Raw genomic sequence first — 27,906 nt, 5'->3', positions numbered from 1 at the left:
CCATTTCTTCCAGGTTGTCCATTTTATTGGCATAGAGTTGCTTGTAGTAATCTCTCATAATCTTTTGTATTTCTGCATTGTCAGTTGTTACTTCTCCTTTTTCATTTCTAATTCTATTGATTTGACTCTTCTCCCTTTTTTTCTTGATGAGTCTGGCTAATGGTTTATCAATTTTGTTTGTCTTCTCAAAGAACCAGCTTTTAGTTTTATTGATCCTTGCTATCGTTTCTTTCATTTCTTTTTCATTTATTTCTGATCTGATGTTTATGATTTCTTTCCTTCTGCTAAATTTGGGTTTTTTTTGTTCTTCTTTCTCTAATTGCTTTAGGTGCAAGGTTAGGTTGTTTATTCGAGATGTTTCCTGTTTCTTAAGGTAGGGTTGTATTGCTATAAACTTCCCTCTTAGAAATGCTTTTGCTGCATCCCATAGGCTTTGGGTCATCGTGTCTCCATTGTCATTTGTTTCTAGGTATTTTTTGATTTCCTCTTTGATTTCTTCAGTGATCACTTCGTTATTAAGTAGTGTATTGTTTAGCCTCCATGTGTTTGTATTTATTACAGATCTTTTCCTGTAATTGATATCTAGTCTCATAGCGTTGTGATCGGAAAAGATACTTGAAACAATTTCAATATTCTTAAATTTACCAAGGCTTGATTTGTGACCCAAGATATGATCTATCCTGGAGAATGTTCCATGAGCACTTGAGAAAAATGTGTATTCTGTTGTTTTTGGATGGCATGTCCTATAAATATCAATTAAGTCCATCTTTTTTAATGTGTCATTTAAAGTTTGTGTTTCCTTATTTATTTTCATTTTGGATGATCTGTCCATTGGTGAAAGTGGGGTGTTAAAGTCCCCTACTATGAATGTGTTAGTGTCAATTTCTCCTTTTATGGCTGTTAGTATTTGCCTTATGTATTGAGGTGCTCCTATGTTGGGTGCATATATATTTATAATTGTTATATCTTCTTCTTGGATTGATCCCTTGATCATTATGTAGTGTCCTTCCTTGTCTCTTGTAACACTCTTTATTTTAAAGTCTATTTTATCTGATATGAGTATAGCTACTCCAGCTTTCTTTTAATTTCCATTTGCATGGAATATCTTTTTCCATCCCCTTACTTTCAGTCTGTATGTGTCTCTAGGTCTGAAGTGGGTCTCCTGTAGACAGAAAATATATGGGTCTTGTTTTTGAATCCATTCAGCCAATCTGTGTCTTTTGGTGGGAGCATTTAGTTCATTTACATTTAAGGTAATTATCGATATGTATGTTCCTATTCCCATTTTCTTAATTGTTTTGGGTTTGTTATTGTAGGTCTTTTCCTTCTCTTGTGTTTCTTGCCTAGGGAAGTTCCTTTAGCAGTTGTTGTAAAGCTGGTTTGGTGGTGCTGAACTCTCTCAGCTTTTGCTTGTCTGTAAAGGTTTTAATTTCTCCATCAGATCTGAATGAGATCATTGCTGGGTAATCTTGGTTGCAGGTTTTTCTCCTGCATCACTTTAAATATGTCGTGCCACTCCCTTCTGGCTTACAGAGTTTCTGCTGAAAGGTCAACTGTTAACCTTATGGGGATTCCCTTGTGTGTTATTTGTTGTTTTTCCCTTGCTGCTTTTAATATGTTTTCTTTGTATTTAATTTTTGACAGTTTGATTAATATGTGTCTTGGCGTATTTTTCCTTGGATTTATCCTGTATGGGACTCTCTGTGCTTCCTGGACTTGATTAACTATTTCCTTTCCCATATTAGGGAAGTTTTCAACTATAATCTCTTCAAATATTTTCTCAATCTCTTTCTTTTTCTTTTCTTCTTCTGGAACCCCTATAATTCGAATGTTGGTGCGTTTAATGTTGTCCCAGAGGTCTCTGAAACTGTCCTCAGTTCTTTTCATTCTTTTTTCTTTATTCTGCTCTGCAGTAGTTATTTCCACTATTTTATCTTCCAGGTCACTTATCCATTCTTCTGCCTCAGTTATTCTGCTATCAATCCCATCTAGAGTATTTTTAATTTCATTTATTGTGTTGTTCATCATTGTTTGTTTCATCTGTCATTCTTCTAGGTCCTTGTTAAATGTTTCTTGCATTTTCTCTATTCTATTTCCAAGATTTTGGATCATGTTTACTATCATTATTCTGAATTCTTTTTCAGGTAGACTGCCTATTTCCTCTTCATTTGTTAGGTCTGGTGGGTCTTTATCTTGCTCCTTCATCTGCTGTGTGTTTTTCTGTCTTCTCATTTTGCTTATCTTACTGTCTTTGGGGTCTCCTTTTTGCAGGCTGCAGGTTCATAGTTCCCGTTGTTTTTGGTGTCTGTCCCCAGTGGCTAAGGTTAGTTCAGTGGGTTGTGTAGGCTTCCTGGTGGAGGGGACTAGTGCTTGTGTTCTGGTGGATGAGGCTGGATCTTGTCTTTCTAGTGGGCAGTTCCACGTCTGGTGGTGTGTTTTGGGGTGTCTGTGGACTTATTATGATTTTAGGCAGCCTCTCTGCTAATGGGTTGGGGTTGTGTTCCTGTCTTGCTAGTTGTTTGGCATAGCATGTCCAGCACTGTAGCTTGCTGGTCATTGAATGAAGCTGGGTGCTGGTGTTGAGGTGGAGGTCTCTGGGAGATTTTCGCCGTTTGATATTATGTGGAGCTGGGAGGTCTCTTGTGGACCAGTGTCCTGAAGTTGGCTCTCCCATCTCAGAGGTACAGCACTGACTCCTGGCTGCAGCACCAAGAGCCTTTCATCCACATGGCTCAGAATAAAAGGGAGAAAAAGTAGAAAGAAAGAATTAGTAGAAGTAGAAAGAAAGAAAGAAAGAAAGGAGGGAGGGAGGGAGGAAGGCAGGAAGGAAGGAAGGAAGGAGGGAAGGAAGGAAAAAAAGCAAGATAAAGTAAAATAAAATAAAGTAAGTTAAAATATAATAAAGTTATTAAAATAAAAAATAGTTATTAAGAGAAAAAAAATTTAAAAAAAAAAAAAAACCAGACGGATAGAACCCTAGGACAAATGGTAGAAGCAAACCTATACAGACAAAATCTCACACAGAAGCATACACATACACACTCACAAAAAGAGGAAAAAAGGAAAAAAATCATAAATCTTGCTTTCAAAGTCCACCTCCTTAATTTGGGATGATTCGTTGTCTATTCAAGTATTCCACAGATGCAGGTACATCAGGTTGATTGTGGAGCTTTAATCCGCTGCTTCTGAGGCTGCTGGGCGAGATTTCCCTTTCTCTTCATTGTTCTCACAGCTCCCAGGGGCTCAGCTTTGGATTTGGCCCCGCCTCTGCGTGTAGGTCGCCGGAGGGCGTCTGTTCTTCGCTCAGACAGGACGGGGTTAAAGGAGCCGCTGATTCGGGGTCTCTGACTCACGCAGGCCGGGGGGGGGGGGGGAGGGAGGGGCACGGAGTGTGGAGCGAGCCTGCGGCAGCAGAGGCCGGCGTGACGTTGCAGCAGCCTGAGGCGCGCCGTGCGTTCTCCCGGGGAAGTTGTCCCTGGATCCCGGGACCCTGGCAGTGGCGGGCTGCACACTCTCCCCGGAAGGGGGTTGTGGAGAGTGACCTGTGCTCGCACACAGGCTTCTTGGTGGCGGCAGCAGCAGCCTTAGCGTCTCCTGCCCATCTCTGGGGTCCGCGCTTTTAGCCGCGGCTCGCGCCCGTCTCTGGTGCTCCTTTAAGCAGCGCTCTTGATCTCCTCTCCTCGAGCACCAGGAAACAAGGAGGGAAGAAAAAGTCTCTTGCCTCTTCGGCAGCTCCAGACTTTTCCCCGGACTCCCTCCCGGCTAGCCGTGGCGCAGTAACCCCTGCAGGTTGTCTTCACGCCGCCAACCCCAGTCTTCTCCCGGAGCTCCAACGCTCCGAGCCTCATCTCCCAGCCCCGCCCGCCCTGGCGGGTGAGCAGACAAGCCTCTCGGCCTGGTGAGTGCCGGTCGGCCCTGATCCTATGTGCGGGAATCTCTCCGCTTTGCCCTCCGCACCCCTGTTGCTGTGCTCTCCTCCGCGGCCCCGAAGCCTTCCCCCTCCGCCACCCGCAGTCTCCGCCCGCGAAGCGGCTTCTAGTGTGTGGAAACATTTCCTCCTTCACAGCTCCCTCCCACTGGTGCAGGTCCCGTCCCTATCCTTTATTCTTTTTTCTTTTGCCCTACCCAGGTACGTGGGGGGTTTCTTTCCTTTTGGGAGGTCTGAGGTCTTCTGCCAGCGTTCAGTAGGTGTTCCGTAGGAGTTGTTCCACGTGTAGATGCATTTCTGGTGTATCTGTGGGGGAGGAAGGTGATCGCGTCTTACTCTTCCGCCATCTTCCCGGAAGCCTGTCGTGACTATTTTTAAAAGGAAGATGCTGTAGAAGCTGATATCTCACGGGTCAGGTAGCACAGGACAGTGGACCCAATGGACGAGCAAACAGGAGTCCCAGATTCTGGTTCTGCCACTAAGTAGCCGTGTGACTTTGGACAGATCACTTACCCTGTTTCCTTTCCTTAAAATGAAGAGCTTGAACTCACTGATGTTTAAGGTTATTTTCTTTCTCAAACACTGTGAGTCTAAGGTAAGTCTTCCCATTAAAATTGGCCCACCTTTAAGGCTCATTTTGATCTTTCATTTTACCAAAGCCCAGGGGCAAGCATGTCCCAGGCATTTATTTCTATAGTTGCTGACTGATGAGAAATAGAGATTGGAATTGTCTCTGTATCAGCCACTAGGAATAGACCAAGTACATGTTTGGGCAGGGATGAGAATCCAAAGGGAAGTCCTAGAAGCTGAAGAATATTCCCCCATCAGAAGCTGGTCTGGGGTTTCTCTGATACATTTGGAGGGTTTAGAACCTGCTTTGTTTTTTAATCTCTGCTAACTAGCCTCCTTACATGGACAGGAAACCAGCAAAACCATTGAGCTGTATAAATTCAATATATACTTTATTAGTAGTATTGCCAAGTCTGTGCCACCAATGTTGGTTCAACTAGTACCTGATCTTTCTTCCAAGAGCACGTTAAATGCCACCAAAGCTCACCTACTGCACATGACTAATTCCCCCCTCTGTTGTTCCAAGCCAGGGGCCATCCCAGCATGGACACCTTGCTCTGGGGTGGTAACAAATGGTGGCTCAGTAAACGTAATCATGAAACAAGACTTTCTGCCCTTCATCCTAAACCTCATCCATGCAAGTGCTTGGACATTTATAGAAATACAGAACAAAGGCATTTTGAATCTTTGTGAGGGTGGATGTATTAATTTCTTGTGGATCCTATAACAAATTATCACAAACTAGATGGCTTACAACAACAGAAACTTACTCTCTCAGAGTTCTAGAGACCAGAGTTCTGAAATCAAGGTGTTGACAAGGCCATGCTCCCTCCAAAGGCTTTAGAGGAAAATCCATTTTTTGCCTCTTCCAACTTTTGGTGGCTGCCTGCATTCTTTGGCTTGTGGCTGCGTCACTCCAAGTCTGCCTCTGCCTTCACATGGCCATCTTCTCCTGTCTTGTATTCTCCTCTTCTGTATCTTATAGGGGCACTTGTGATTGGATTTAGTGCCACCTAGATAATCAGGATGATCCCCTCACGTGATTCTTACACCTGCAAAGCCCCCTTTTTCAAATAAGGTCACATGCACAGGTTCTGAGACATGGACATATATTTTGAGATTGCTACCATTGAACTTACTTAGTGAGCATAGAAGATAGAGGGGAAATTTAGAAAGACAAGCAGCCAACATCTGCACCCCAGTTCCATTCATCCATGCCAAATCAGGGTAGCCCCGAAAGATATCCCAGTCCTTGCCATTGAATTTCTGCAACTCTGTTAGCAGGAGTTAATCAATAAAGATGTGAGGATAAGAGCAAGAGGCATCCAGGATCCCAATGGTTTTGCATCATTTTTGTACTTAAATACACTAGGGGACTCTACACCCTCCCATTTGTAGTGGCTGGGCTGGTGATTCTCCATAAAGAAATTTTTAGAGAAACAAAGCAGGATGCCTTGGGACATTTAGCATGTGCAGCTTGAAAAAATCTCCAGGGTGATTCTATCACACCCAGTGCTTCTTGCCTTCCTCTTTCCTTGTCTTCACCTCAAAGAGGATATCCAAAATACCTTTATTTACCTTATCAGTCAAAAAATAACTTTAGTCAGTGACAAATATGCTTGTACCTCTCAAGTCATTTTTATTGTTTTTATTCATATTAGAAATTTAACATTGGTCCATTGTTACATTTTAGCCACACTTATATGTAAGTCATTTAATTTTTTCTAAAAGTTAAAAAAATATTTTGAATCAAACAAAATTTCATCTGGAGTGTAAGATGTTTACATGTAAGTTTGATCTTATTGAAATGCCATTTTCTCCTCCCTTTTGAGTCATTTTCTGTTTTGTTAAATTGAAGTATAATTGATTTACAATACTCTGTTAGTTTCAGTTGTATAGCAAAGTGATTCGTATATATATTATATATATAAATATATATATATAAATATATTCTTTTTCAAATTCTTTTCCATTATAGGCTGTTACAAGATATTGAATATAGTTCCCTGTGCTATACAGTAAAGCCTTGTTGTTTATTTTATACATAGTGGTGTGTACCTGTTGATCCCATACTCCTAATTTATCCCTTCTCACCCTTTTCCCCTTTGGTAACCATAAGTTTGTTTTCTATGTCTGTGAGTCTGTTTCTGTTCTGTAAATAAGTTCATTTTTATTATTTTTTAGAACATATAAATGATATCATATGATATTTGCCTTCCTCTGACTTACTTCACTCAGTATGATAATCTCTAGGTCCATCCATGTTGCTGCAAGTGGCATTATTTCATTCTTTTTTATGGCTGAGCAATATTTCATTTTATACATATATATGTATATACATATATATGTGTGTATATATATATATATATATATATATACATACATATACACCACATCTTCTTTATCCATTCATCTGTTGATAGACATTTAGGTTGCTTCCACATCTTGGCTATTGTAAATGGTGCTACAATGAACACTGGGGTGCACCACCCCCTCTTCCCCCCCTTGGTATCCATAAGTTTGTTCTCTACATCTGTGTCACTATTGCTCCTTTGCAAGTAACTTCATCTGTACCATTTTTCTGGATTCCACATATAAGCGATATTATATGATATTTGTTTTTCTCTTTCTGACTTACTTTGCTCTGTATGACAGTCTCTAGGTCTATTCACATCTCTGCAAATGGCACTATTTCATTCCTTTTTATGGCTGAGTAATATTCCATTGTATAAATGTACCACATCTTTTATCCACTCCTCTGTTGATGGACATTTAGGTTGCTTCCATGTCCTGGCTATTGTAAATAGTTCTGCAATGAACACTGGGGTCCATATATCTTTTTGAATTATGGTTTTCTCCAGGTATATGCCCAGGAGTGGGACTGCTGGGTCATATGGTAGCTCTCTATTTAGTTTTTTGAGGAACCTCCATACTGTTCTCCATAGTGGCTGTATCAATTTAAATTCCCACCAACAGTGTAGGAGGGTTCCCCTTTCTCCACATCCTCTCCAGCATTTATTGTTTGTAGATATTTTTATGGTGGCCATTCTGAGTGGTGTGAGGTGATACCTCATTGTAGTTTTGATTTACATTTCTTTAATAGTTAGCAATATTGAGCACGTTTTCATGTACCTGTTGGCCATCTGTATGTCTTCTTTGGAAAAATGTCTATTTAGGTCTTCTGCCCATTTTTTGATTGGGTTGTTGTTTTTTTGTTATCGAGTTGCATGAGCTGTTTGTATATTTTGGAAACTAAGCCCTTGTCTGTTTGCAAATATTTTCTCCCAGGCCATAGGTTGTCTTTTGCTTTTGTTTATGGTTTCCTTCATTGCGCCAAAGCTTATAAGCTTGATTAGGTCCCATTTGTTTATTTTTGCTTTCATTTCTATTGCCTTGGAAGATTGACCTAAGAAAACACTGTTACGATTTATGTCAGAGAATGTTTTGCCTGTGTTCTCTTCTAGGAGTTTTATGGTGTCATGTCTTATACTTTAGTCTTTAAGCCATTTTGAATTTATTTTTATGTATGGTTTGAGGGATTGAGACATTTTCACTTTGCTCTTGCAATCAGTGTAACTTAGAAAAAAAGAAAGAAAACATCTCACTGTGGGAAAATATAAGATCAAATTTTTCACATCAGTTCACATCCATCTTCAATCTCATTCGGGTAATAAACTTTAAACTTCAGCCAGGTGAGCAATCAACACCATCCCCAGGGGACTTGGATGAGCCAGAATGGTGCCCCAGGTCCCTGAACTGACAATTGGACGACTCATTTTATGGACTCTAGGGGCAGCTGTTTGCTGGAAAGAGACACTAATACAGTCACTTGCCTAAAGCCCCACCCCCACACCAAGACACCCTTAGACCAAATATCAAAAAAAGCAAGCAGCATTGTTTGTCTTCTCTTAGTTGTTTCTCCTTTCCAAGTTGCCTGTGATGTTGCAAAGTCGATCAAGATGTTCTGGCCAGAGCTATACACCCACTACACCTTGTTCTGTCTCCTTGTTCATCTCATCCTATGGGTAGAACAAATGTTAACACATCACCTGACATGATTAGGGATTCTTGGACAGAAGGTAAATTATGAGAGTTTGGTGGAAAATTTTTATATCAGAAAAGGAAACTAGAAAGTTTTGTATGTGAGCTGAGAATTTAAACTCCCAATACTAACTACACAAGAAAGAAAGAGATCCACTAGAGGGAAGACAGCAGAAGCAAGAAGAAATACAATCCTGCAGTCAGTGGAACAAAAACCACATTCACAGAAAGATAGACAAGATGAAAAGGAAGAGGGCTATGTACCAGATGAAGGAACAAGAAAAAAACCCAGAAAAACAACTAAATGAAGTGCAGATACACAACTTCCAGAAAAAATTTCAGAAAATTGATAGTGAAGATGATCCAGGACCTCGGAAAAAGAATGGAGGCAAAGATCGAGAAGATGCAAGAAATGTTTAACAAAGACCTAGAAGAATTAAAGAACAAACAAACAGAGATAAACAATACAATAACTGAAATGAAAGCTACACTAGAAGGAATCAATAGCAGAATAACTGAGGCAGAAGAACGGATAAGTGACCTGTAGGACAGAATGGTGGAATTCACTGCTGCAGAACAGAATAAAGAAAAAAGAATGAAATGACGACAGCCTAAGAGACATCTGGGACAACATTAAACGCAACAACATTCACATTATAGGGGTCCCAGAAGGAGAAAAGAGAGAGAAAGGACCGAGAAAATATTTGAAGAGATTGTAGTCAAAAAGTTCCCTAACATTGGAAAGGAAATAGCCACCCAAGTCCAGGAAGCACAGTGAGTGCCATACAGAATAAACCCAAGGAGAAACACACCAAGACACATAGTAATCAAATTGGCAAAAATTAAAGACAAAGAAAAACTATTGAAAGAAGCAAGGGAAAAATGACAAATAACATACAAGGGAACTCCCATAAGGTTAACAGCTGATTTCTCAGCAGAAACTCTACAAGCCAGAAGGGAGTGGCACAATATATATAAAGTGATGAAAGGGAAGAACCTACAACCATGATTACTCTACCCAGTAAGGATCTCATTCAGATTCAATGGAGAAATCAAAAGCTTTACAGACAAGCAAAAGCTAAGAGAATTCAGCACCACCAAACCAGCTCTACAACAAATGCTAAAGAAATTTCTCTAAGTGGGAAACACAAGAGAAGAAAAGGACCCACAAAAACAAACCCAAAACAATTAAGAAAATGGTCATAGGAACATACATATCGATAATTACCTTAAACGTGAATGGATTAAATGCTCCAACCAAAGGACACAGGCTTGCTGAAAGGATACAAAAACAAGACCCATATATATGCTATCTACAAGACACCCACTTCAGACCTAGGGACACATACAGACTGAAAGTGGGGTTGGAAAAAGATATTCCATGCAAATGGAAATCAAAAGAAAGCTGGAGTAGCTATACTCATATCAGATAAAATAGACTTAAAATAAAGAATGTTACAAGAGACAAGGAAGGACACTACATAATGATCAAGGGATCAATCCAAGAAGAAGATATAACAATTATAAATATATATGCACTCAACATAGGAGCACCTCAATACATAAGGCAAATGCTGACAGCTAAAAGAGGAAATTGACAGTAACACAATAATACTGGGGGAATTTAACACCTCATTTACACCAATGGACAGATGATCCAAAATGAAAATAAATAAGGAAACAGAAGCTTTAAATGACACAATAGACCACATAGATTTAAATGATATTTATAGGACATTCCATCCAAAGACAGCAGAATACACATTCTTTTCAAGTGTGCACGGAACATTCTCCAGGATAGATCTTGGGTCACAAATCAAGCCTCATTAAATTTAAGAAAACTGAAATCATATCAAGCATCTTTTCTGACCACAATGCTATGAGGTTAGAAATGAATTACAGGGTAAAAAACATAAAAAACATAAACACGTGTAGGCTAAACACTACGTTACTAAATAACCAAGAGATCACTGTTGAAATCAAAGAGGAAATCAAAAAATACCTAGAGAAAAATGACAGTGAAAACACGACAATCCAAAACTGTTGGAATGCAGCAAAAGCAGTTCTAAGAGGGAAGTTTATAGCTATACAAGGCTACCTCAAGAAACAAGGAAAATCTCAAATAAATAATCTAACCTTACACCTAGGGGAACTAGAGAAAGAAGAACAAACAAATCCCAAAGTTAGCAGAAGGAAAGAAATCATAAAGATCAGAGCAGAAATAAATGAAATAGAAAAAAGAAAATAGCAAAGATGAATAAAACTAAAAGTTGGTTCTTTGAGAACATAAACAAAATTGATAAACCATTAGCCAGACTCATCAAGAAAAAGAGGGAAAGGACTCAAATCATAAAATTAGAAATGAAAAAGGAGAAGTTAGAACAGACACCGCAGAAATACATAGCATCCTGAGAGACTACTACAAGCAACTCTATGCCAATAAAATGGACAACCTGAAAGAAATGGACAAATGCTTAGAAATATATAACCTTCCAAGACTGAACCAGGAAGAAACAGAAAATATGAACACACCAATCACAAGTAATGAAATTGAAACTGTGATTAAAAATCTTCCAACGGGGCTTCCCTGGTGGCGCAGTGGTTGAGAGTCCGCCTGCTGATGCAGGGGACACGGGTTCGTGCTCCGGTCCAGGAAGATCCCACATGCCGTGGAGCGGCTGGGCCCATGAGCCATGGCTGCTGAGCCTGCGCGTCCAGAACCTGTGCTCCGCAACAGGAGAGGCCACAACAGTGAGAGGCCGGTGTACTGCAAAAAAAATAAATAAATCTTCCAACAAACAAAAGTCCAGGACCAGATGGCTTCACAGGTGAATTCTATCAAACATTTAGACAAGAGCTAACACCCATCCTTCTCAAACTCTTCCAAAAAATTGCAGAGGAAGGAACACTCCCAAACTGATTCTATGAGGCCACCATCACCCTGGTACCCAAACCAGACAAAGATACTACAAAAAAAGAAAATTACAAACCAATATCACTGATGAATACAGATGCCAAAATCCTCAACAAAATACTAGCAAACAGAATCCAACAACACATTAAAAGAATCATGCACCATGATCAAGTGGAATTTATCCCGGGGATGCAAGAATTCTTCCGTATATGCAAATCAATCAATGTGACACACCATATTAGCAAACTGAAGAATAAAAACCATATGATCATTTCAATCGATCCAGAAAAAGTTTTTGACAAAATTCAACACCCATTTATGATAAAAACTCTCCAGAAAGTGGGCATAGAGGGAACCTACCTCAACATAATAAAGGCCATATACGACAAACCCACAGCAAACATCATTCTCAATGGTGAAAAACTGAAAGCATTTCCTCTAAGATCATGAAGAAGCCAAGGATGTCCACTCTCACCACTATTATTCAACATAGTTTTGGAAGTCCTAGCCATGGCAATCAGAGAAGAAAAAGAAATAAAAGGAATACAAACTCAAAAAGAAGAATTAAAACTGTCACTGTTTGCAGATGACATGATACTATACATAGAGAATCCTAAAGATGCCACCAGAGAACTACTAGAGCTAATCAATGAATTTGGTAAACTTGTAGGATACAAAATTAATGCACAGAAATCTCTGGCATTCCTATACACTAATGATGAAAAATCTGAAAGAGAAATTAAGGAAACACTCCCATTTACCACTGCAACAAAAAGAATAAAATACCTAGGAATAAACCTACCTAGGGAAACAAAAGACCTGTATGCAGAAAACTATAAGACACTGATGAAAGAAATTAGAGATGATACCAACAGATGGAGAGATATACCATGTTCTTAGATTGGAAGAATCAATATTGTGAAAATGACTGTACTACCCAAAGCTCTACAGATTCGATGTAATCCCTGTCAAATTACCAGTGGCATTTTTTATGGAACTAGAACAAAAAGTCTTAAAATTTGTATGGAAACACAAAAGACCCCGAATAGCCAAAGCAGTCTTGAGGGAATAAAACGGAGCTGGAGGAATCAGACTCCCTGACTTCAGACTTCAAAGCTACAGTAATCAAGACAATATGGTACTGGCACAAAAACAGAAACATAGATCAATGGAACAAGATAGAAAGCCCAGAGGTAAACCCACGCACCTATGGTCAACTAATCTATGACAAAGGAGGCAAGGATATACAATGGAGAAAAGACAATGGAAAAGACAGCACCAATAAGTGGTGCTGGGAAAACTGGACAGCTACATGTTAAAGAATGAAATTAGAACACTCCCTAACACCATACACAGAAGTAAACTCAAAATGGATTTGAGACCTAAATGTAGTGATGGACACTATAAAACTCTTAGAGGAAAACATAGGAAGAACACTCTTTGATATCAATCACAGAAAGATCTTTTTTGATCCACCTCCTAGAGTAATGGAAATAAAAACAAAAATAAACAAATGGGAACTAATGAAACTTAAAAGCTTTTGCACAGCAAAGGAAACCATAAACAAGACAACCCTCAGAATGGGAGAAAATATTTGCAAACGAATCAACGGACAAAGGATTAATCTCCAAAATATATAAACAGCTCATGCAGTTCAATATTAAAAGAACAAACAACCCAATCCAAAAATGGGCAGAAGACTCTCCAGAGAAGACATACAGATGGCCAAGACGCACATGAAAAGCTGCTCAACATCACTAATTATTAGAGAAATGCAAATCAAGACTACAATGAGGTATCACCTCACACCAGTTAGAATGGGCTTCATCAGAAAATCTCCAAACAACAAATGCTGGAGAGGGTGTGGAGAAAGGGGAACTCTCTTGCACTGTTGGTGGGAAGGTAAACTGATACAGCCACTATGGAGAACAGTATGGAAGTTCCTTAAAAAACTAAAAATCGAATTACCATATGATCCAGCAATCCCACTACTGGGTATATACCCGGAGAAAACCGCAATTCAAAAAGACACATGCACCCCAATGTTCATTGCCGCACTATTTACAATAGCCAGGTCATGGAAGCAACCTAAATGCCCATTGACAGATGAATGGATACAGAAGATGTGGTACATATATACAAGGAAATATTACTCAGCCATAAAAAGGAACAAAATTTGGTTATTTGTTGAGACGTGGATGGATCTAGAGACTGTCATACCGAGTGAAGTAAGTCAGAAAGAGAAAAACAAATATCGTATATTAACGCATATATGTCGAACCTAGAAAAATGGTACAGATGAAACGGTTTGCAGGGCAGAAATTGAGACACAGATGTAGAGAACAAATGTATGGACACCAAGGGGGTAAATCCGCGGGGAAGGTAGTGGTGGGGGTGTGATGAATTGGGCGATTGGGATTGACATGTATACACTCATGTGTATAAAATTGATGACTTATAAGAACCTGCTGTATAAAAAAAATAGAAAAAACCTATTTATAAAAAAGAAAGAAAGTCATGATCCTATGATGTATTAGGGAAAACCAGGACTTATCAGAAACTCTGGCTTTAGATCTCCTTTCTACCATGTGCTTGAACTCCGTTTACCTTTCTGTAACAATAAGAATTTACCAGGCTTTTGGGAAGATCAAAAGAGATATTATATACGGAATTTTTTTAAAATGTGATTAATAGTTCTAATAATAGAATTAGTAATGGGTGTAAAATACCAAACTCCAGATTGTCTTTTGCCAGATATACGAGTGTTCATAGAAAAATATTGAGATCATTTATAGCCTGGAATAAGCGATCTTAGTAAAGCACAGACTTTAATCTAGATAATGGCAAAGTGCCACGTACCAAAACTAGCACATAAGCAAGGAATCACCAGTACACTCAGGAGGGAATGATGGAATGCATGAATGAGAGGGTTTGTGAAAACCCAGAGTAGCTGAAGTCATGTAGCACCCTGGAAAATTGAGGGCCCCTGGGAAAAGAGGGTGGCTAGGTGTTAAGATCAGGATATACACCATTGAAAGGTTGAAATTGAGAATATCACAGTTTTAATGAGAAAAGGTGCAACTGACAGTAAAGAGCCCCATGATGACAAGGTGAGAGAAATTGTTCATTTCATGGCAAAGTCTTGTTACTGTGACTTATAGGAGAGAAAAAGTGAGGTCAGAACTGTGAGGTGATTATATTATTTAATCCTGATTACAAAATACTGAATGCATTTTCTTCCACATTCAAAAGGAGAACAAATAGAATAAAAATGAGTTGGGGAGGGGTGTGTGGGAAGGATTCCACATATTCTGTAGACTGAGGTTTCAAATATCAACCATCTCTGTGTGTGGAATCTTCCATAGCCCTCCATTTCTTTTTTTCTTTTTTTTAAAATAAATTTATTTATTTATTTTTGGCTGTGTGGGTCTTCTTTGCTGTGCACAGGCTTTCTCTAGTTGCGGCAAGCGGGGGCTACTCTTTATTGCGGTGAGCGGGCTTCTCATTGTTGTGGCTTCTCTTGTTGCGGAGCACGGGCTCTAGGTGTGCGGGCTTCAGCAGTTGTGACACGTGGGCTCAGTAGTTGTGGCTCACGGGCTCTAGAGCACAGACTCAGTAGTTGTGGTGCACAGGCTTAGATGATCCGTGGCATGTGGGATCTTCCTGGGCAAGGGCTCGAACCCGTGTCCCCTGCATCGGCAGGCAGATTCTTAACCACTGAGCCACCAGGGAAGCCCCACCCTCCATTTCTTATATCTAGTTTTTATTTTCCTCAAATCACATTCTGGATCCCTCGCTGATGAGCTGCCGCCCCCTGTCGTTTTTTTATTATTATTCAAACAAGTCACAAAAATTATAATCATCCTTATCAGTTCACTCAGTACCATGTAATTTTTTTTTTCATCTTGATCTTTTGTTAGTGCCGCCCCCTGTCTTGATGGGCTTGTTGAAATCTTCCTTTTCTAAGCAGTTCTCTTCACACAGAACTTTTCACAAGCTGGGAAGGAAGTGTCTAGAAAACCCCAGAGATGGCCTCCTCTCCCCACCCTGGCACTTTCAGTTTCTAACTTCTCGTCAACTGCAGAAAGGAACTCAAGTCCCAGGCTTGGTGTCAAGGTGTGTTTATGTGTGTTGAGAGGGATCTGGGGGCTGAGAAAAAAAAGAGAGCAGGACATTTCTATCTTATTTTTCCTATGCCAAGGAGTATCTTTCTCAGCCATCAAGAATGTTTTATTTCAAATTTCATATGTTTTTAGCAAAGTGAATTTTCTTTTGCTGGTTTATACTCTTTTTATATGAAAATAGAATAACCATTAGAAATAGTACATGAAAATAAGATCTCTTTGAGGTGACAGAGTTGGAGGTATAGGAAAAATGAAAGGACTTATATTGTATTATGATGTGGATATTAAATATTATTCTAAGATCCAAATAAGCCCCTAGGAAGAGCTCTATGAAAATACTTCAATTATCTACAAGTTCATTAGACAAAATGTAAATTCCTCTGAGCTTATCCTCTGATTTGGTATAGTTTATGCAGGCTAAGTGAGTAACATCATAAGCAAATGTAAGATAAACTTGCTATAAAAGCTATATAAAATGGAATAACAAAAACACATGGCGTCAGGACTGTTTGTTGTTCTATATTATCTACATCCTATTGCCATTCCATTAGCATCAAGAAGTCAAAAACTTACAGAAGAACAAATTTCAGAAACACATAGAAAGTCATAGGTAATTTCCTCATCCATTAATGGTTAAGCCATAAGAGACCATGCCAAAGTCAAAACTGTATTTGTGCAGGAGCTATTTGGTCAGATGACCAGGAAGAGGTTTGAAGGTTCTAATTTGTAGAATGATGGTGATTTTCAAGCCTGTCTTTAAAGACAAAGGGTACCCAAAAGCCTAACTGATCAATATGCCTGGAGAGTTCAAGGTGCCACAGCATTTGGGAGGTGGGTCTTTACTGGTTAAGTTTACCAGTAAAGTTTTACCAGCTTTAAGTTGCTGTGTGACCTGGCTTCCTCTACTTCAATTCACCCTAGAAGAGAGAACCCAGTAGGAACCAGGAAAGAGTGCAGAGCAGCAGGTGCCAGAGATCCCAGAAGAGGGAATGATGATACACAGTGACAAATGCAGAGGTTTTCTGCTAAGATGCCCAGGCCAGCCTCCTGAGGACAAAAGGCCACATTGACCTGCATCAAGGAAAGCCATGCACACACAGCTCCCGGAGAGACCCCACTCATGCCAGGTGTTTTCTTCCTACTATATTTCACCTCACAACACGAGGTTGGGGTGGTCTGCAGTTCCCTCTCCACCTTCATAAGTCACTGACAAAAATGTAAGGGGTTGTCACAGTTGGGGCTGCCACCACTTCTCCACTGCCAGTTCCTCCTCCCTATGCTTTGCCCAGCCTGCAGCAGCCCGCTCCCACCCCAAGAACTCAATTTGTGGTGAGAAGCACGTTCCCACATCCTGTTGAAGAGGGGCCTGATGCTCCCTTCAGCATCAGAGGCTCAGCCAACTGGAATCCATCACAGCCCATTCGCCATGAAGTAAACATTCCGTTAAGCAAGGAGCTCTCGAGGATAGATTCATGACTGGGTTCAATGCTCCTTAAGAGGCTAAGGAAATCTTTTTTCCTACTTTCATCTGTGTGATCAGTCATGAAGAAATTCAAGTAAATTCAGCCTGTCAGCCATATGTTTAATAGCGATTACGGAAAGAAATGTGCAGGCATTATGGGAGTGCTTATTTGGGTATGGGGTGGCAGAGGGGGGTTGTTTTTGAGGAAGAAAATAAAACCAGGTCCCTGCTTTTACATCTCCTTAAGAAAACAGAGTACACACATTAAATACATAAATTATGATTCATTAAGTACCTAAATATTTAGACAGTGTTAACAGGGATGAAAAAAAGTTTACTGCAGTTTCAGGGTCTAGAGTGGAGCTTGCCATCTACTATCTTGTGAAGCATTGTCATAAGTACTGTGTTTTCAACCATTAACTCTATCTTGACAACCAAAAACAATTAAAGTCGTTTTATTACATAATTTCTAACAATAGAAGTTCTAAGAAAATTTATTTTCAGACAAAACTAATCCCCCTCCCCCCAAAAAATCCCTTTTCCAAGTTTACTGGGTATAGCAGATCAAGTCACTTTGAAAAGAAAAGACAACTTATCACTCTGTGTGTGTGTGTGTGTGTGTGTGTGTGTGTGTGTTGGGAAGTGGGGGAGGGCTTGGCTTGGTCATGAGGAATATATCTGTTGTTTTATTTTCTTTAATCTAGGCAATATAAATCCATGATGCTAAATACTACTATTGCTCTATGAAAGTTTGAGCTGCTTGAGTCTATTCCAAATTTTCACCAGCCTGCTTCCTACCTCAAGGATGGTAAATGTATCTGGCTTAACAGAAGAACTATCTTTTCTGTCTTTTTACTATACCTCTGGTCAATCCTGGGCTGAGTGGATCCTAAATTTGAATAACATGAGCCATCACCTCAGCAGAAGCTGTGTTCTCCCATGCAGCACGCCACCCTCACCTGCCTTCTTTCCTCTTCTACCCGTGCTGGGCAGGACTATGGCGGGCTTCCTGGAACAGTTTCCCACTACATATGCATCTCCTTGCACCCTGATGCCACAGATGCCGCTCTACCTGGGGTTCTGTTCTGGACAGTGGTGGCAGTGGTAGGAACTAATTTTGTTCCATGAGAAGCACTAGCAATTTGGACCAAATAAATCATGAGTATTGACAAGTTATCTCAACATAGCAATAAAAAAAAAAGAAAACCTACACATGGTAGAATTGATCAATGATGAAAGAAAGAAAGAACAAGGAGAGTCAGAGAGATAGAGGGAGAAAGAGACCAGTTTGGATAAACTATTGTTATTTACCAACTCCCTCATGATTAAAAGCATTAGATGCAATCAAGTGAAATCATTTTCTTCTCTTATTCTTTGGGCTCTATTTAGGAAAGAATAACAGCATCCATAAGAGTGGTTCATTCTCCTGATGCTTTAATTACAAAAGTGACACTAACACATATTAAGGAGGTAAAATTAGGCTCAAAGTTATTTTAAATTCATTAGTTACCCACGATTCATGGGTGTTTTATTTCTTTTGTGCTTTACAAATGAGACTTTACAAAGATGAGACTTTCAAAGACAAGGAACTTTGAAAACAATCTAGTGATAGTCTTTTGTATTATTAGTTTCTCTACAGTTACTTGTAGGTTTTAGAGTGTATTACATTATAAAAATTAAAAGCAGAATTTCTGGTAAGATAGTTCCAATTATTCAGGAGCAAGAGGATTAGCTCAGGGATTCTCAATCTCAGCACTATTTCGACTGATAATTCTTAGTTTCGGGGTCTGTCCTGGGCATTGTAAGATGTTTAGCAGCAGCCCTGGCCTCTATTCACTAGTTGTCAAGAGCACTTTCTCAGTCCACCATTTCAATCAAAGATATCTCCAGACATTGCCAAAGTTGCCCCAATTTGAGAACTGCTGCATTAACCTAATGCTCAGGATATGTTTAAAACCAAACAAAATCCAGTTACCAATGTTGTTAATTTTCCATATGAAAATATGTAGATGAACTAGCTGCAAAAGAAAACATTTTCTTGATGTGTAGTTTCTTGATGTCTGTCCTAAATGCCATCTCAGCCTTTGTTTAAGTATGTACTTGATTTATTGCCTTTATGTAAGTTGCTGAAAGCAAAAAAGATTTTCTGGAATCTGGAGTTGTTAACTAGAAGTACAGAGGATATAGCTAAAGCATTTTTGCATCTTCCCAGGGACTGTGAAAAGCATGTTAAATTTATGTTAGTGAAGGTATATAATTCTGAGGAAGGGGAAAACATGGGGGCTAAAGGAAATTCATTTCTGTCAAGAGCATCTCTACAATTACACCTGTATGATTATAAAGCAATGCATGGGAGTAGTTTTGGCTAAACATTGTTCAGACATTCTCTGACTTAAAATGGTTTGATTTAGGATTTTTCAACGTTATAATGATGCAATATGCATCTACGAAAAACCGAACTTTGAATTTTGATCTTTTCCCAGGCTAGCAATATGTGGTACGATACTCTCTCGTGATGCTCACAGCTTCCAGTCAGCTGTGCAATCATGAGGGTAAACAACCCATATACTTGCAGCCATTCCATACACATACAACCATCCTGCTTTACTTTCAGTACAGTATTAAATAAATTACCTGAGGTATTCAACACTTTATTATAAAATAGGCTTTGTGTTAGATGATTTTGCCCAACTATAGGCTAATGTAAGTGTTCTGAGTACATTTAAGGTAGGTTGAGGTTGGGCTAAGCTATGATGCTTGGTAGGTGAGGTGTATTAAATGCATTTTCTATTTAGGATATTTTCAACTTACAATGGGTTTATCTGGATGTAACTATCATAAGTGGAGAAAGCTGCACAAACTCATTAACAGCTGGAATTAATAACAATTTGTTCAAATAAATTTGGAAAATAAATTTCAAGTAAATTTCAAGATAAAATGTTTGTTTTACTTAAATATCTTAAACTCTGAGATCTCCTAGATTGTGAAATGCCTCTTCTTAAGAATAAACAGAAGCCCCATCTTTAAATCATTAAAAGTTAAAGAGGTCCTGCAAATTAATGTAAGGGGTTAGTAAGGGAGAAACTGGATGTAAATTATGTGAGAACTCTCTGTACTATCTTCTGAATTCTTCTGTAAATCTAAACCTGTTGTAAAAAGTAAAGAAATTGAGTCTATTTTTTAAGAGATGGTGCAAATAATATGCACTGATATGGATCCAATTATCAAGGGGGAAAAAGGAGAATTAATATTGAAAATATTTAACAACTGGAATTGCACAGGCACCAAGCAATCAGAGTGGCTGCTGACCACACATCCAGCTGAGCTGGTGTGTAGCAACTTAGTATCGGTTCAGGAAGAAAGCAAGGTGCAAAGCAGGGGTTTCCATTTGTGCAAAAAGCAGGGACAGAAAGGATGTGCGTGTGTGTTTATTTTTATATATTTGTATATGCACAGTTAGAAATATACATAAAAAGCTGATAACAGTGGTTGACTGACTCTAGAGAGGAACTGGGTAAATTCACCATGTAATTATTGTTTAAAGCAGGTCAATTTTGAGAGTAAAAGGGAGCATTATTAATAATTTTTCCAGAACAATAGGCATGAACTTGTACTGTACCGATAAGTCAGTATTTATGATCCCCATAGAACTGGGGCATGAGGGCTTGGAGGGTCAGGGTTTAGAGCAGGCTTACTTTTCCCTTTTTCATGAAATACATTGCTCTTAACCTCTTTTAAACTTTTTTAGAGTAAAAAGAGCCCTAGAAAATGGAATGAAATGAGAATGAGAGAATGTCAAAAAATTTTTAATCATTTTTGCTGGTCTATCGTTATCATAAAGAAAGAAATCTAGCTATTAAGATTAAGGGTGAATCTGGGTGTTGAAAATTTTATCTGATAAACTTATTAAGAGTTATAACAACTAAAAACCTCTAAAGCTAAGCAGTCAGTATAAGAGATTAAATAGCTGTAGAGTTCAAGCTATTGATTTACGAGACATATTAGTAAGTTCAGATGCTGTTACTGTTTCTTCAATGTGTCCCACGTAGGAACCTGTGGCTCTTTCTTTCCCTGTCTTTCAATATACAGTTGAAAGTTTCAGAGTGGGGGAAACCAAACTCAAACATCATAAACTCTATGATGTTATCCAGCAGTATGTTTGTTTCAGTCATATTAATTTAAAATTAAGATGCAACATTAATGATTGTAACTTCAGAATTTGGTCACCTGGAGAAATGATGTTATGTGACTAGTGAATTCGAAAAAAAAAAAATCGTGGTGGCAGACAATCCTTGGATGTATATTACATGCAATTCTTTATCTAAGAACTTTACATGCATTAACTCATTTAATCCTAATTAAAAAACAAAACCCGGTGAGAAATAGGTACTCATTATTCTCATTTTATAGGTAAAGAAAACTGAGTTTCAGAGAGGTTAAGTAATTTGCTTGATCACACAGCTAGTGAGTAGCAAAGTCAAGGCTGGAACCCAAGTCAATGATTTCAGAGACGTTGCTATTAACCATGATACTGCACCGCCTCCTGGTTTTTTTTTGTTGTTGTTGTTTGTTTTTGTTTTTTGTTTTTTGTTTTTGCGGTACGCGGGCCTCTCACTGTTGTGGCCTCTCCCGTTGTGGAGCACAGGCTCCGGACGCGCAGGCCCGGCGGCCATGGCTCACGGGCCCAGCCGCTCCGCGGCATGTGGGATCTTCCCAGACCAGGGCACGAACCCGTGTCCCCTGCATCGGCAGGCGGACTCTCAACCACTGCGCCACCAGGGAAGCCCTGCCTCCTGGTTTTGAGTTGGCATCTGGGACTTAAATTCCAAATCAACCACTTCCATATTTTCTAAACTAAAACCAGGGTGTGCAGTTTGACAATGTGTTAGTGTGTCTCATGGATTTCCCCCCATGAAATCCAAGTTGTGAAGTTGTTGTGACTAAATAAGATATCACTTAAATCCTTTAGTTTCTGTTTTGTCACCAATGCAGTGAGAGAGGTAGAATAGATAATTTCAAAGTCTTCACTTTCTTTATAAAAATAGGAAACCCTCCCAGGTTCCAGGCATTCTTTAAAGTGCCTTACAGATATTGATTTCTTTTAAAGCCCTATGACACGACTCTTTATTCCCTTAATAGAGGTGAGCAAACTGAGGCCCAGGGAGCTTATATACCTCACGTTACAGTAAAGAGCTGATCAGACTCAAAACCTGGCTCCCTAGTCGATGCTCTTAACCACTTTACTCTGCAGCCTCTTATCATTCTGGACTAAATTGTAGATCTAGGATATAAGTGACAAAATATAGAGTGAGTCTAGAATAAAAGATTCTTCCCTAGAGACAGACTTTCTTCCAGGTGGGGAGAAAATTTTTGTATTGATACTTTTTTATGCATCTTGTGTTCAGGTTTAAAGTCCTTTGCAGCTATGATCTCCCAGGAGGCACAGGGTAGGATCCGTCTTCACCTGTTCCCTCTGCCAGCACCCAAACTCTCCCTGGTTCTGCTGCCTTCCTGCCTGTTACCTCCGGGGATTACTTGAGGATTTGAGAAAATCATGGGGATAAAAAAAATGGTCAAAGGAGGCAAGGTAGAAAACAAGATATTTTCAGCAACTTGGATACAGGGTAGTAAATTAAAGAAGCAAAACCAAGCTGGAAATTGCTCCTTTCACCTCATTTTCGCCTCCTGCCTAGGTTGCTTACCCCAGTCCTGAAAGACTATAGTTTGGTATGGAGAGAAACTCTTGCTGAAGGGACCATTTCTTTTAAAATCACCATTCACAGTATTCATCTCAGTGCCAACCTGAACAATTTCCCAAATATATTAGAATCCCGAGAGTTCTATACAAAGGGGAATGAGACAGTTTCTGGACTTTGGAGCCCGAGACAGACCTGAGTCTGCACCCCTGTCCTCACAGTTCCTGGCTGTGAGCCCCTGAATATGCTACTTAACGTTTCTAATAATAATTTCCTTACATTGAGCCCAGGCTGAGGGCCAGGCAGGCACTTTACAAATTCTATCTCTAACACACATGACAATTCTGGCAGATATGCTCTCTTATCCCCATTGTACAGATTGTGCAACTGAGGCCCTGCTAATCAACTAGGATTCCAACCAAGTTCCCATGCTCTTACGTGATGTCCTCCTGCAGTTTCAACCTCAATCCTCTTTCCTGTGACATGGAGTTAAATAATGTCATCATCCAAAAGAATGAGATGAGGCGACATAGATAACTTGCCTGGTTCAGAATCAAGCGCATGTGTTTACGTGCTAAACGGTGGTTCTTAGTATTAGGAAAGGAAGTAATACAGGGGCATGTAGCAGGGCCTGCTGTGCTACATGAGTTAAGAGGAGGGAGCAGTTCCTCCCAACCGGACAGGATCTGGTTTTGTAGTATCTGAGTGGGGCCTTGAGAGAAGAAATACGCTTAGCAATGACAGGTGAGGATAGGAAGTAAGAAAAAGTTTTCTAGGTGAATTTTAAGGCAAAAAAATGGAAACTGTTGTGGCTACCTGTGATTTTTTTTTTCTAAGCCTCAGATTTTCAAATATTCCTAAAAGAACTAGAAAAGTTCAACCTCTGGCTTTTGAGAGAAAAAGCAAACCCACCATGAATTCTTACAGGTTACATGGGATTATAGTCACAGAGAAAGGTGACTGCCCGCCCTCTTTACTAGGTTATACCCTAATTCTAGACCAGGGGGACAGAGACTGGAGAAACCAGCACCTGGAAATGAGATTTTCCAGCCTGTCCCTGCTCTTTCCTTGTCACCTTCCCTGTGCTCCAGACTATGCCCCTTGAAAACGAGCGCAGTCTGCCTGCTAGTCTGGTTCCAGTTGAATCATTTACACTCATATGTATCAATAAGTAGAAAAACTCATTTTATTGCTTGTGTATAAAACTGAGTGGGTTTTTCTGCCACATCTCCCTGTTAGGAAACAGATGGACCTTAAATATAGGTGGGAACAAGAACAGGCTTGCAAACACAAAATGTCAAATGTGGCTATGCTGTGTGAAGCATGCAGCCCAGATTTACAGAAGAGCTTGCTTTCATTTTTTAAATGCAGTTTCTATTTAAGAGACTCAGCTATAAAATATGGAAGAGGTCATCTGTTAGTCACGTTCATATTTTTTCAAGTTCAACAAAACACATAAATACCAAGTTCAGAGTAAATCCAACAAGAGAGTTAGAGAACCAGTGAGAGGAAAGGAGAAAATATAAGCTGTGACTTAACAACAACAAAAAAAAGCAAGTCAGTCTAAGACAACCAAAAAAAAAAGAAAAGTCTAAGTATCATAGCCCTCCCCCTTCAAGAAATTCTCACAACTTATTTTGCCACAGAGGAAGATAAATGTTACAATATCTCACAAACCAATCAGCGACGCTGCAGGCCTCAAACCAGGAAACCCTTCAAAGTGTAGTACTTTAAATTGTGCAAGTGAGACTTTGGGCTCTCAGTGAGTTTTTGTTCCCTGTGCTTGCAGGATGGGAAAGCGAATGTGAAGTCCCTCATGGCGAAGTTTAACACAGGGGGCAACCCCATGGAGGAGGTCTCGGGCAACAGCAGGCCCTTCAAGGTCCCGGGCCAAAACTCCCCTTCAGGAGTACAGGTCAAAAAGAACTTATTCAACAACCAAGGAAATGCCAGCCCTCCTGCAGGACCGAGCAATGTGCCCAGGTTTGGGTCCCCAAAGCCCCCTCTGGGGGTGAAACCTTCTTCTGAGGAAAAGCCTGACAAGGAGCCCAAACCTCCATTTCTAAAGCCGACCGGAGTGAATCCCAGGTTTGGACCACAGGCTAACTCGGCCACCAGAGACCCCGAGGTGAAACCGGGATTTCTGAAACCTGTAGGCCCCAAGCCCATCAACTTGCACAAAGAAGATTCCAAACCTGCAGTTCCCTGGCCTCCTGGGAATAAGCCTTCACTTCACAGTGTAAACCAAGACCATGACTTGAAGCCACCAGGCCCCAAGCCGGGGTCAAATCATCCAGCCCAGGAAAATGAACCGAAGCAAGTCTTCCCAAAGCTGGCTGGGGCTAAAGGCAAGTTTATGTCAGCCTCACAAGATCAGGACCCCACGCCCCTCTTCCCCAAACCTGTCTTTGGCCAGAAGCCATCCCTGAATACAGATGACCCCCAGGAAGACAAAAGCCCCACCAAGACTGTGGCTCAACAGAGAGGCCCCCCGGCCCCCTTGGGAGCCAAGGCCAAATCCGGCCCTTTGAAACCAGCCAGAGACGACCTAGAGAATAAAGAGCGTGGAGGCGAGACGTCAAGTTTTCCTTTTCCTGGAGTCGTTCTGAAACCTGCTGCAAGCAGAGGGTCCCCAGGCCTCTCCAAAAATGCTGAAGAGAAAAGAGAAGATAGGAAGGTGGATGCTGCTAAGAACGTCTTCCTGAGCCAAGTGAATCCGGAAGAGCCGGCCTCTGGGGCCCCTCCTGCCAAGTTCCTGAAGACACCTTCGAAGCGGACAACGGCAGGGCCCTGGGGCCCAAGTCAAGAAAAGGAAAAGGAGGACCAGAATTCAGCCACCCCCAAGCGGAAACCCCTGCCCTCCTTGTTTATCCTGGGCCCCCCTCCACAAAAGCCCAGCAGACCGCCGCACGTTGACTTGACGAAATTCTGGAAAGCCGCTTCTGGAAACAGTGAGTTCTTCTCTCATTTGCTATTTTGCGCATGTTTTTTTCCCAGCAGAGGGTGATCTAGCTTCCGGGGAAAATTTTGTAACAAGGAACCGATGCTGTCACCGGTACTCCTGTGTGTATGATGACTTTTGTTTGGCATTTTTTTCCTCTGCTGTGGGACGTCTGAGAAGGTTGAAATCCTTGGTTTTAGGTCGGCATTCTGTGAGGAAGTGCCTTGGGGGGCTGATTTGGGGGCGTGGGGAGAAATACATCCATTTGATTGCCAAGTGGTTTCGCTTAATGATAACCATTTCTTTTACTTCCTTTGTTGGGTTTCATTTCTGTTGAATGCGACTGAGGTGTGTTCCCTCTACTACCACAAAGGAGCTAGAAGGTGAGCAAACCTCTGAGTCAGTGGTGGATGCCCAGGGGACATTTGACTGTCACGGCTGGAGGGTGCTACTGGCGTCTAGCGGGTAGAGGCCAGGGATGCTGCTAAACATTCTACAATGCACAGAGCAGCCCCGCCCAACAAAGAATTATCCAGTTCAAAATGTCAATGGTACAGAGGTTGAGAAACCTTTTTCCAAATGATTTTAAATGTCCACAAATTTATCATAGGTCTCCTAAGCCCAATATTCAAATAAGAGATGCACGGGACTCTTGTGAAATGGTGCTTACTGTTTTATATTTCAACTGTTTTCTATTGCTCCGTCAGCAAAAAGTTTTCTGAACGTTTCTGATTCATAAAGTAGTACATAACTAAGATAATAAGCCAGACAAAGGGATACATTATTTTCCTCCTGGGTAAATAGTTTAATTTTCTACCAGAGATGTTACCACCATACTATGGCACATGCTAAAAGTTGATCCTGAATGACTTGGTAAAGATTTGTAACCCTCATAGTGATGAAAGAAGCTCATTTATGCTTGAAATGATTAATATTTTAGGCAAATAATGTACAACCGTTGTTTATTGTGAGAAAGGAAAAAGGATACTTACGAGTGACCACACCACAACTATATATATTTTTTACTTACGAAAGTGGATCTAATTAGTGCAGTTCTGGGTATAAAAGTAGTTCATTTTTATTTTGGCTCTGTAGAAGCATCTCACAGTGTCATCTTCCTGAGACCAATATTCTCGGTGTCAACCAACATGTTAGGAATCAAATCCCCCATTAATCCGTCTCGTAGAAAGCAAGTTTGGAATGACCCCGTGATCACCTTTCTTCTAGAAAGAGTTAGCCTGTTACACTTATTGTGTCCTCGTGTGTCACCTTCTCATTTTAATACTGGGCCATAACTCAGAAATGTTGTTTTTCTGAAACCTTCTAAAAAAGCCCTTTCTTAATTCCCTGTCATAGTTCTGCACCCCCGGTAAAAAATTAACTATCATAACCTCCATTTTACGGCTCTGAGTTCATGCCAAGGAAACTGTCCTGATGTGAAGCGGAAATCCTTGAGAGTTTTCTTCCACGTCTTCCATCTTTATTTACACTCCACTACCTGGTTTGAGTGGTAGTACCCAGATGGCTGCTGTTGTGCTGTTGAAATGCCTGTGAAGTCCTCTTTTGGCTCTGCAGTCCTGGCAAGGTCAGCCTTGAGCTGATTTTCAGTGCCGTATAGCTCCAAGAGACCCAGGCAAAACTGCTTAGGAAGCCAAGTTGATCCTTGTCCTCTTTTTCCTCCTTCTTGCAACCCTGTCTCCATCCTGACATGCCTCCCCCCTGCTCATATGCCCCATGACACAGTTTAGATTCGAAATCCTCTCATCAATGTACCCTACCTCCACCCTCTGATCCCTCGATATATATTATGCTTCAAAGTGGACCCTGTTCCTTCTTCATCCACCTCTTCCACAAATCAAAACTCAATCTTCTTAATTTGAACTGATGTCAGGTTGATGTCAGGATAAAGCAATCTGATTCATAACACCCCTTTACAGCATTCACAGTTTTTTTTAAAGCATTTACATTTTTAACTTATTTTTTAAATAGAAATTTACATCTGGCTCAAAAATGATATAGAGTAAAAAGTACTTTAGTCCGTCTCCACCATTTCCTGGGTCTTCTCAGCCTCTGCTCCACAGAAACCACTCTTCTTCATTTGTATATCTGTCCAAAGTTTCTTTGTGTTTACACAAGCAAATATAAATATAGATATTAATCTCCTTGCTTTTTACTCAATAAGTAAAATACTATATGCAATGCTTTGATCCTTGCTTTTTAAAAATAAAAA

The 27,906-nt window shown here is 40.2% G+C and overlaps 1 protein-coding gene across 5 annotated transcripts in view; it reads left to right on the top strand.

Annotated features, from left to right (window-relative positions):
- Positions 1 to 27,906, top strand: part of FYB1 (FYN binding protein 1) — a 175,951-nt gene that overhangs the window by 55,112 nt on the left and 92,933 nt on the right. For all 5 annotated transcript variants that reach the window (XM_089908804.1, XM_089908802.1, XM_089908805.1 and 2 more), the window contains one exon: positions 24,525 to 25,686. In XM_089908804.1, the coding sequence (XP_089764930.1) occupies positions 24,525 to 25,686 (1,162 nt within the window). Of the gene's footprint in view, positions 1 to 24,524; positions 25,687 to 27,906 lie in introns of those variants that run through there.

The sequence above is a fragment of the Delphinapterus leucas genome, chromosome 3 (assembly GCF_059928025.1).
Source record: "Delphinapterus leucas isolate spDelLeu-1000000601 "Yukka" chromosome 3, BTC_Dleu_Yukka2, whole genome shotgun sequence".
In the NCBI taxonomy this organism is placed as follows: Eukaryota; Metazoa; Chordata; class Mammalia; order Artiodactyla; family Monodontidae; genus Delphinapterus; species Delphinapterus leucas.
Note: the sequence above shows the minus strand (reverse complement) of the source record. Positions and strands in the feature narration are given on the sequence as shown.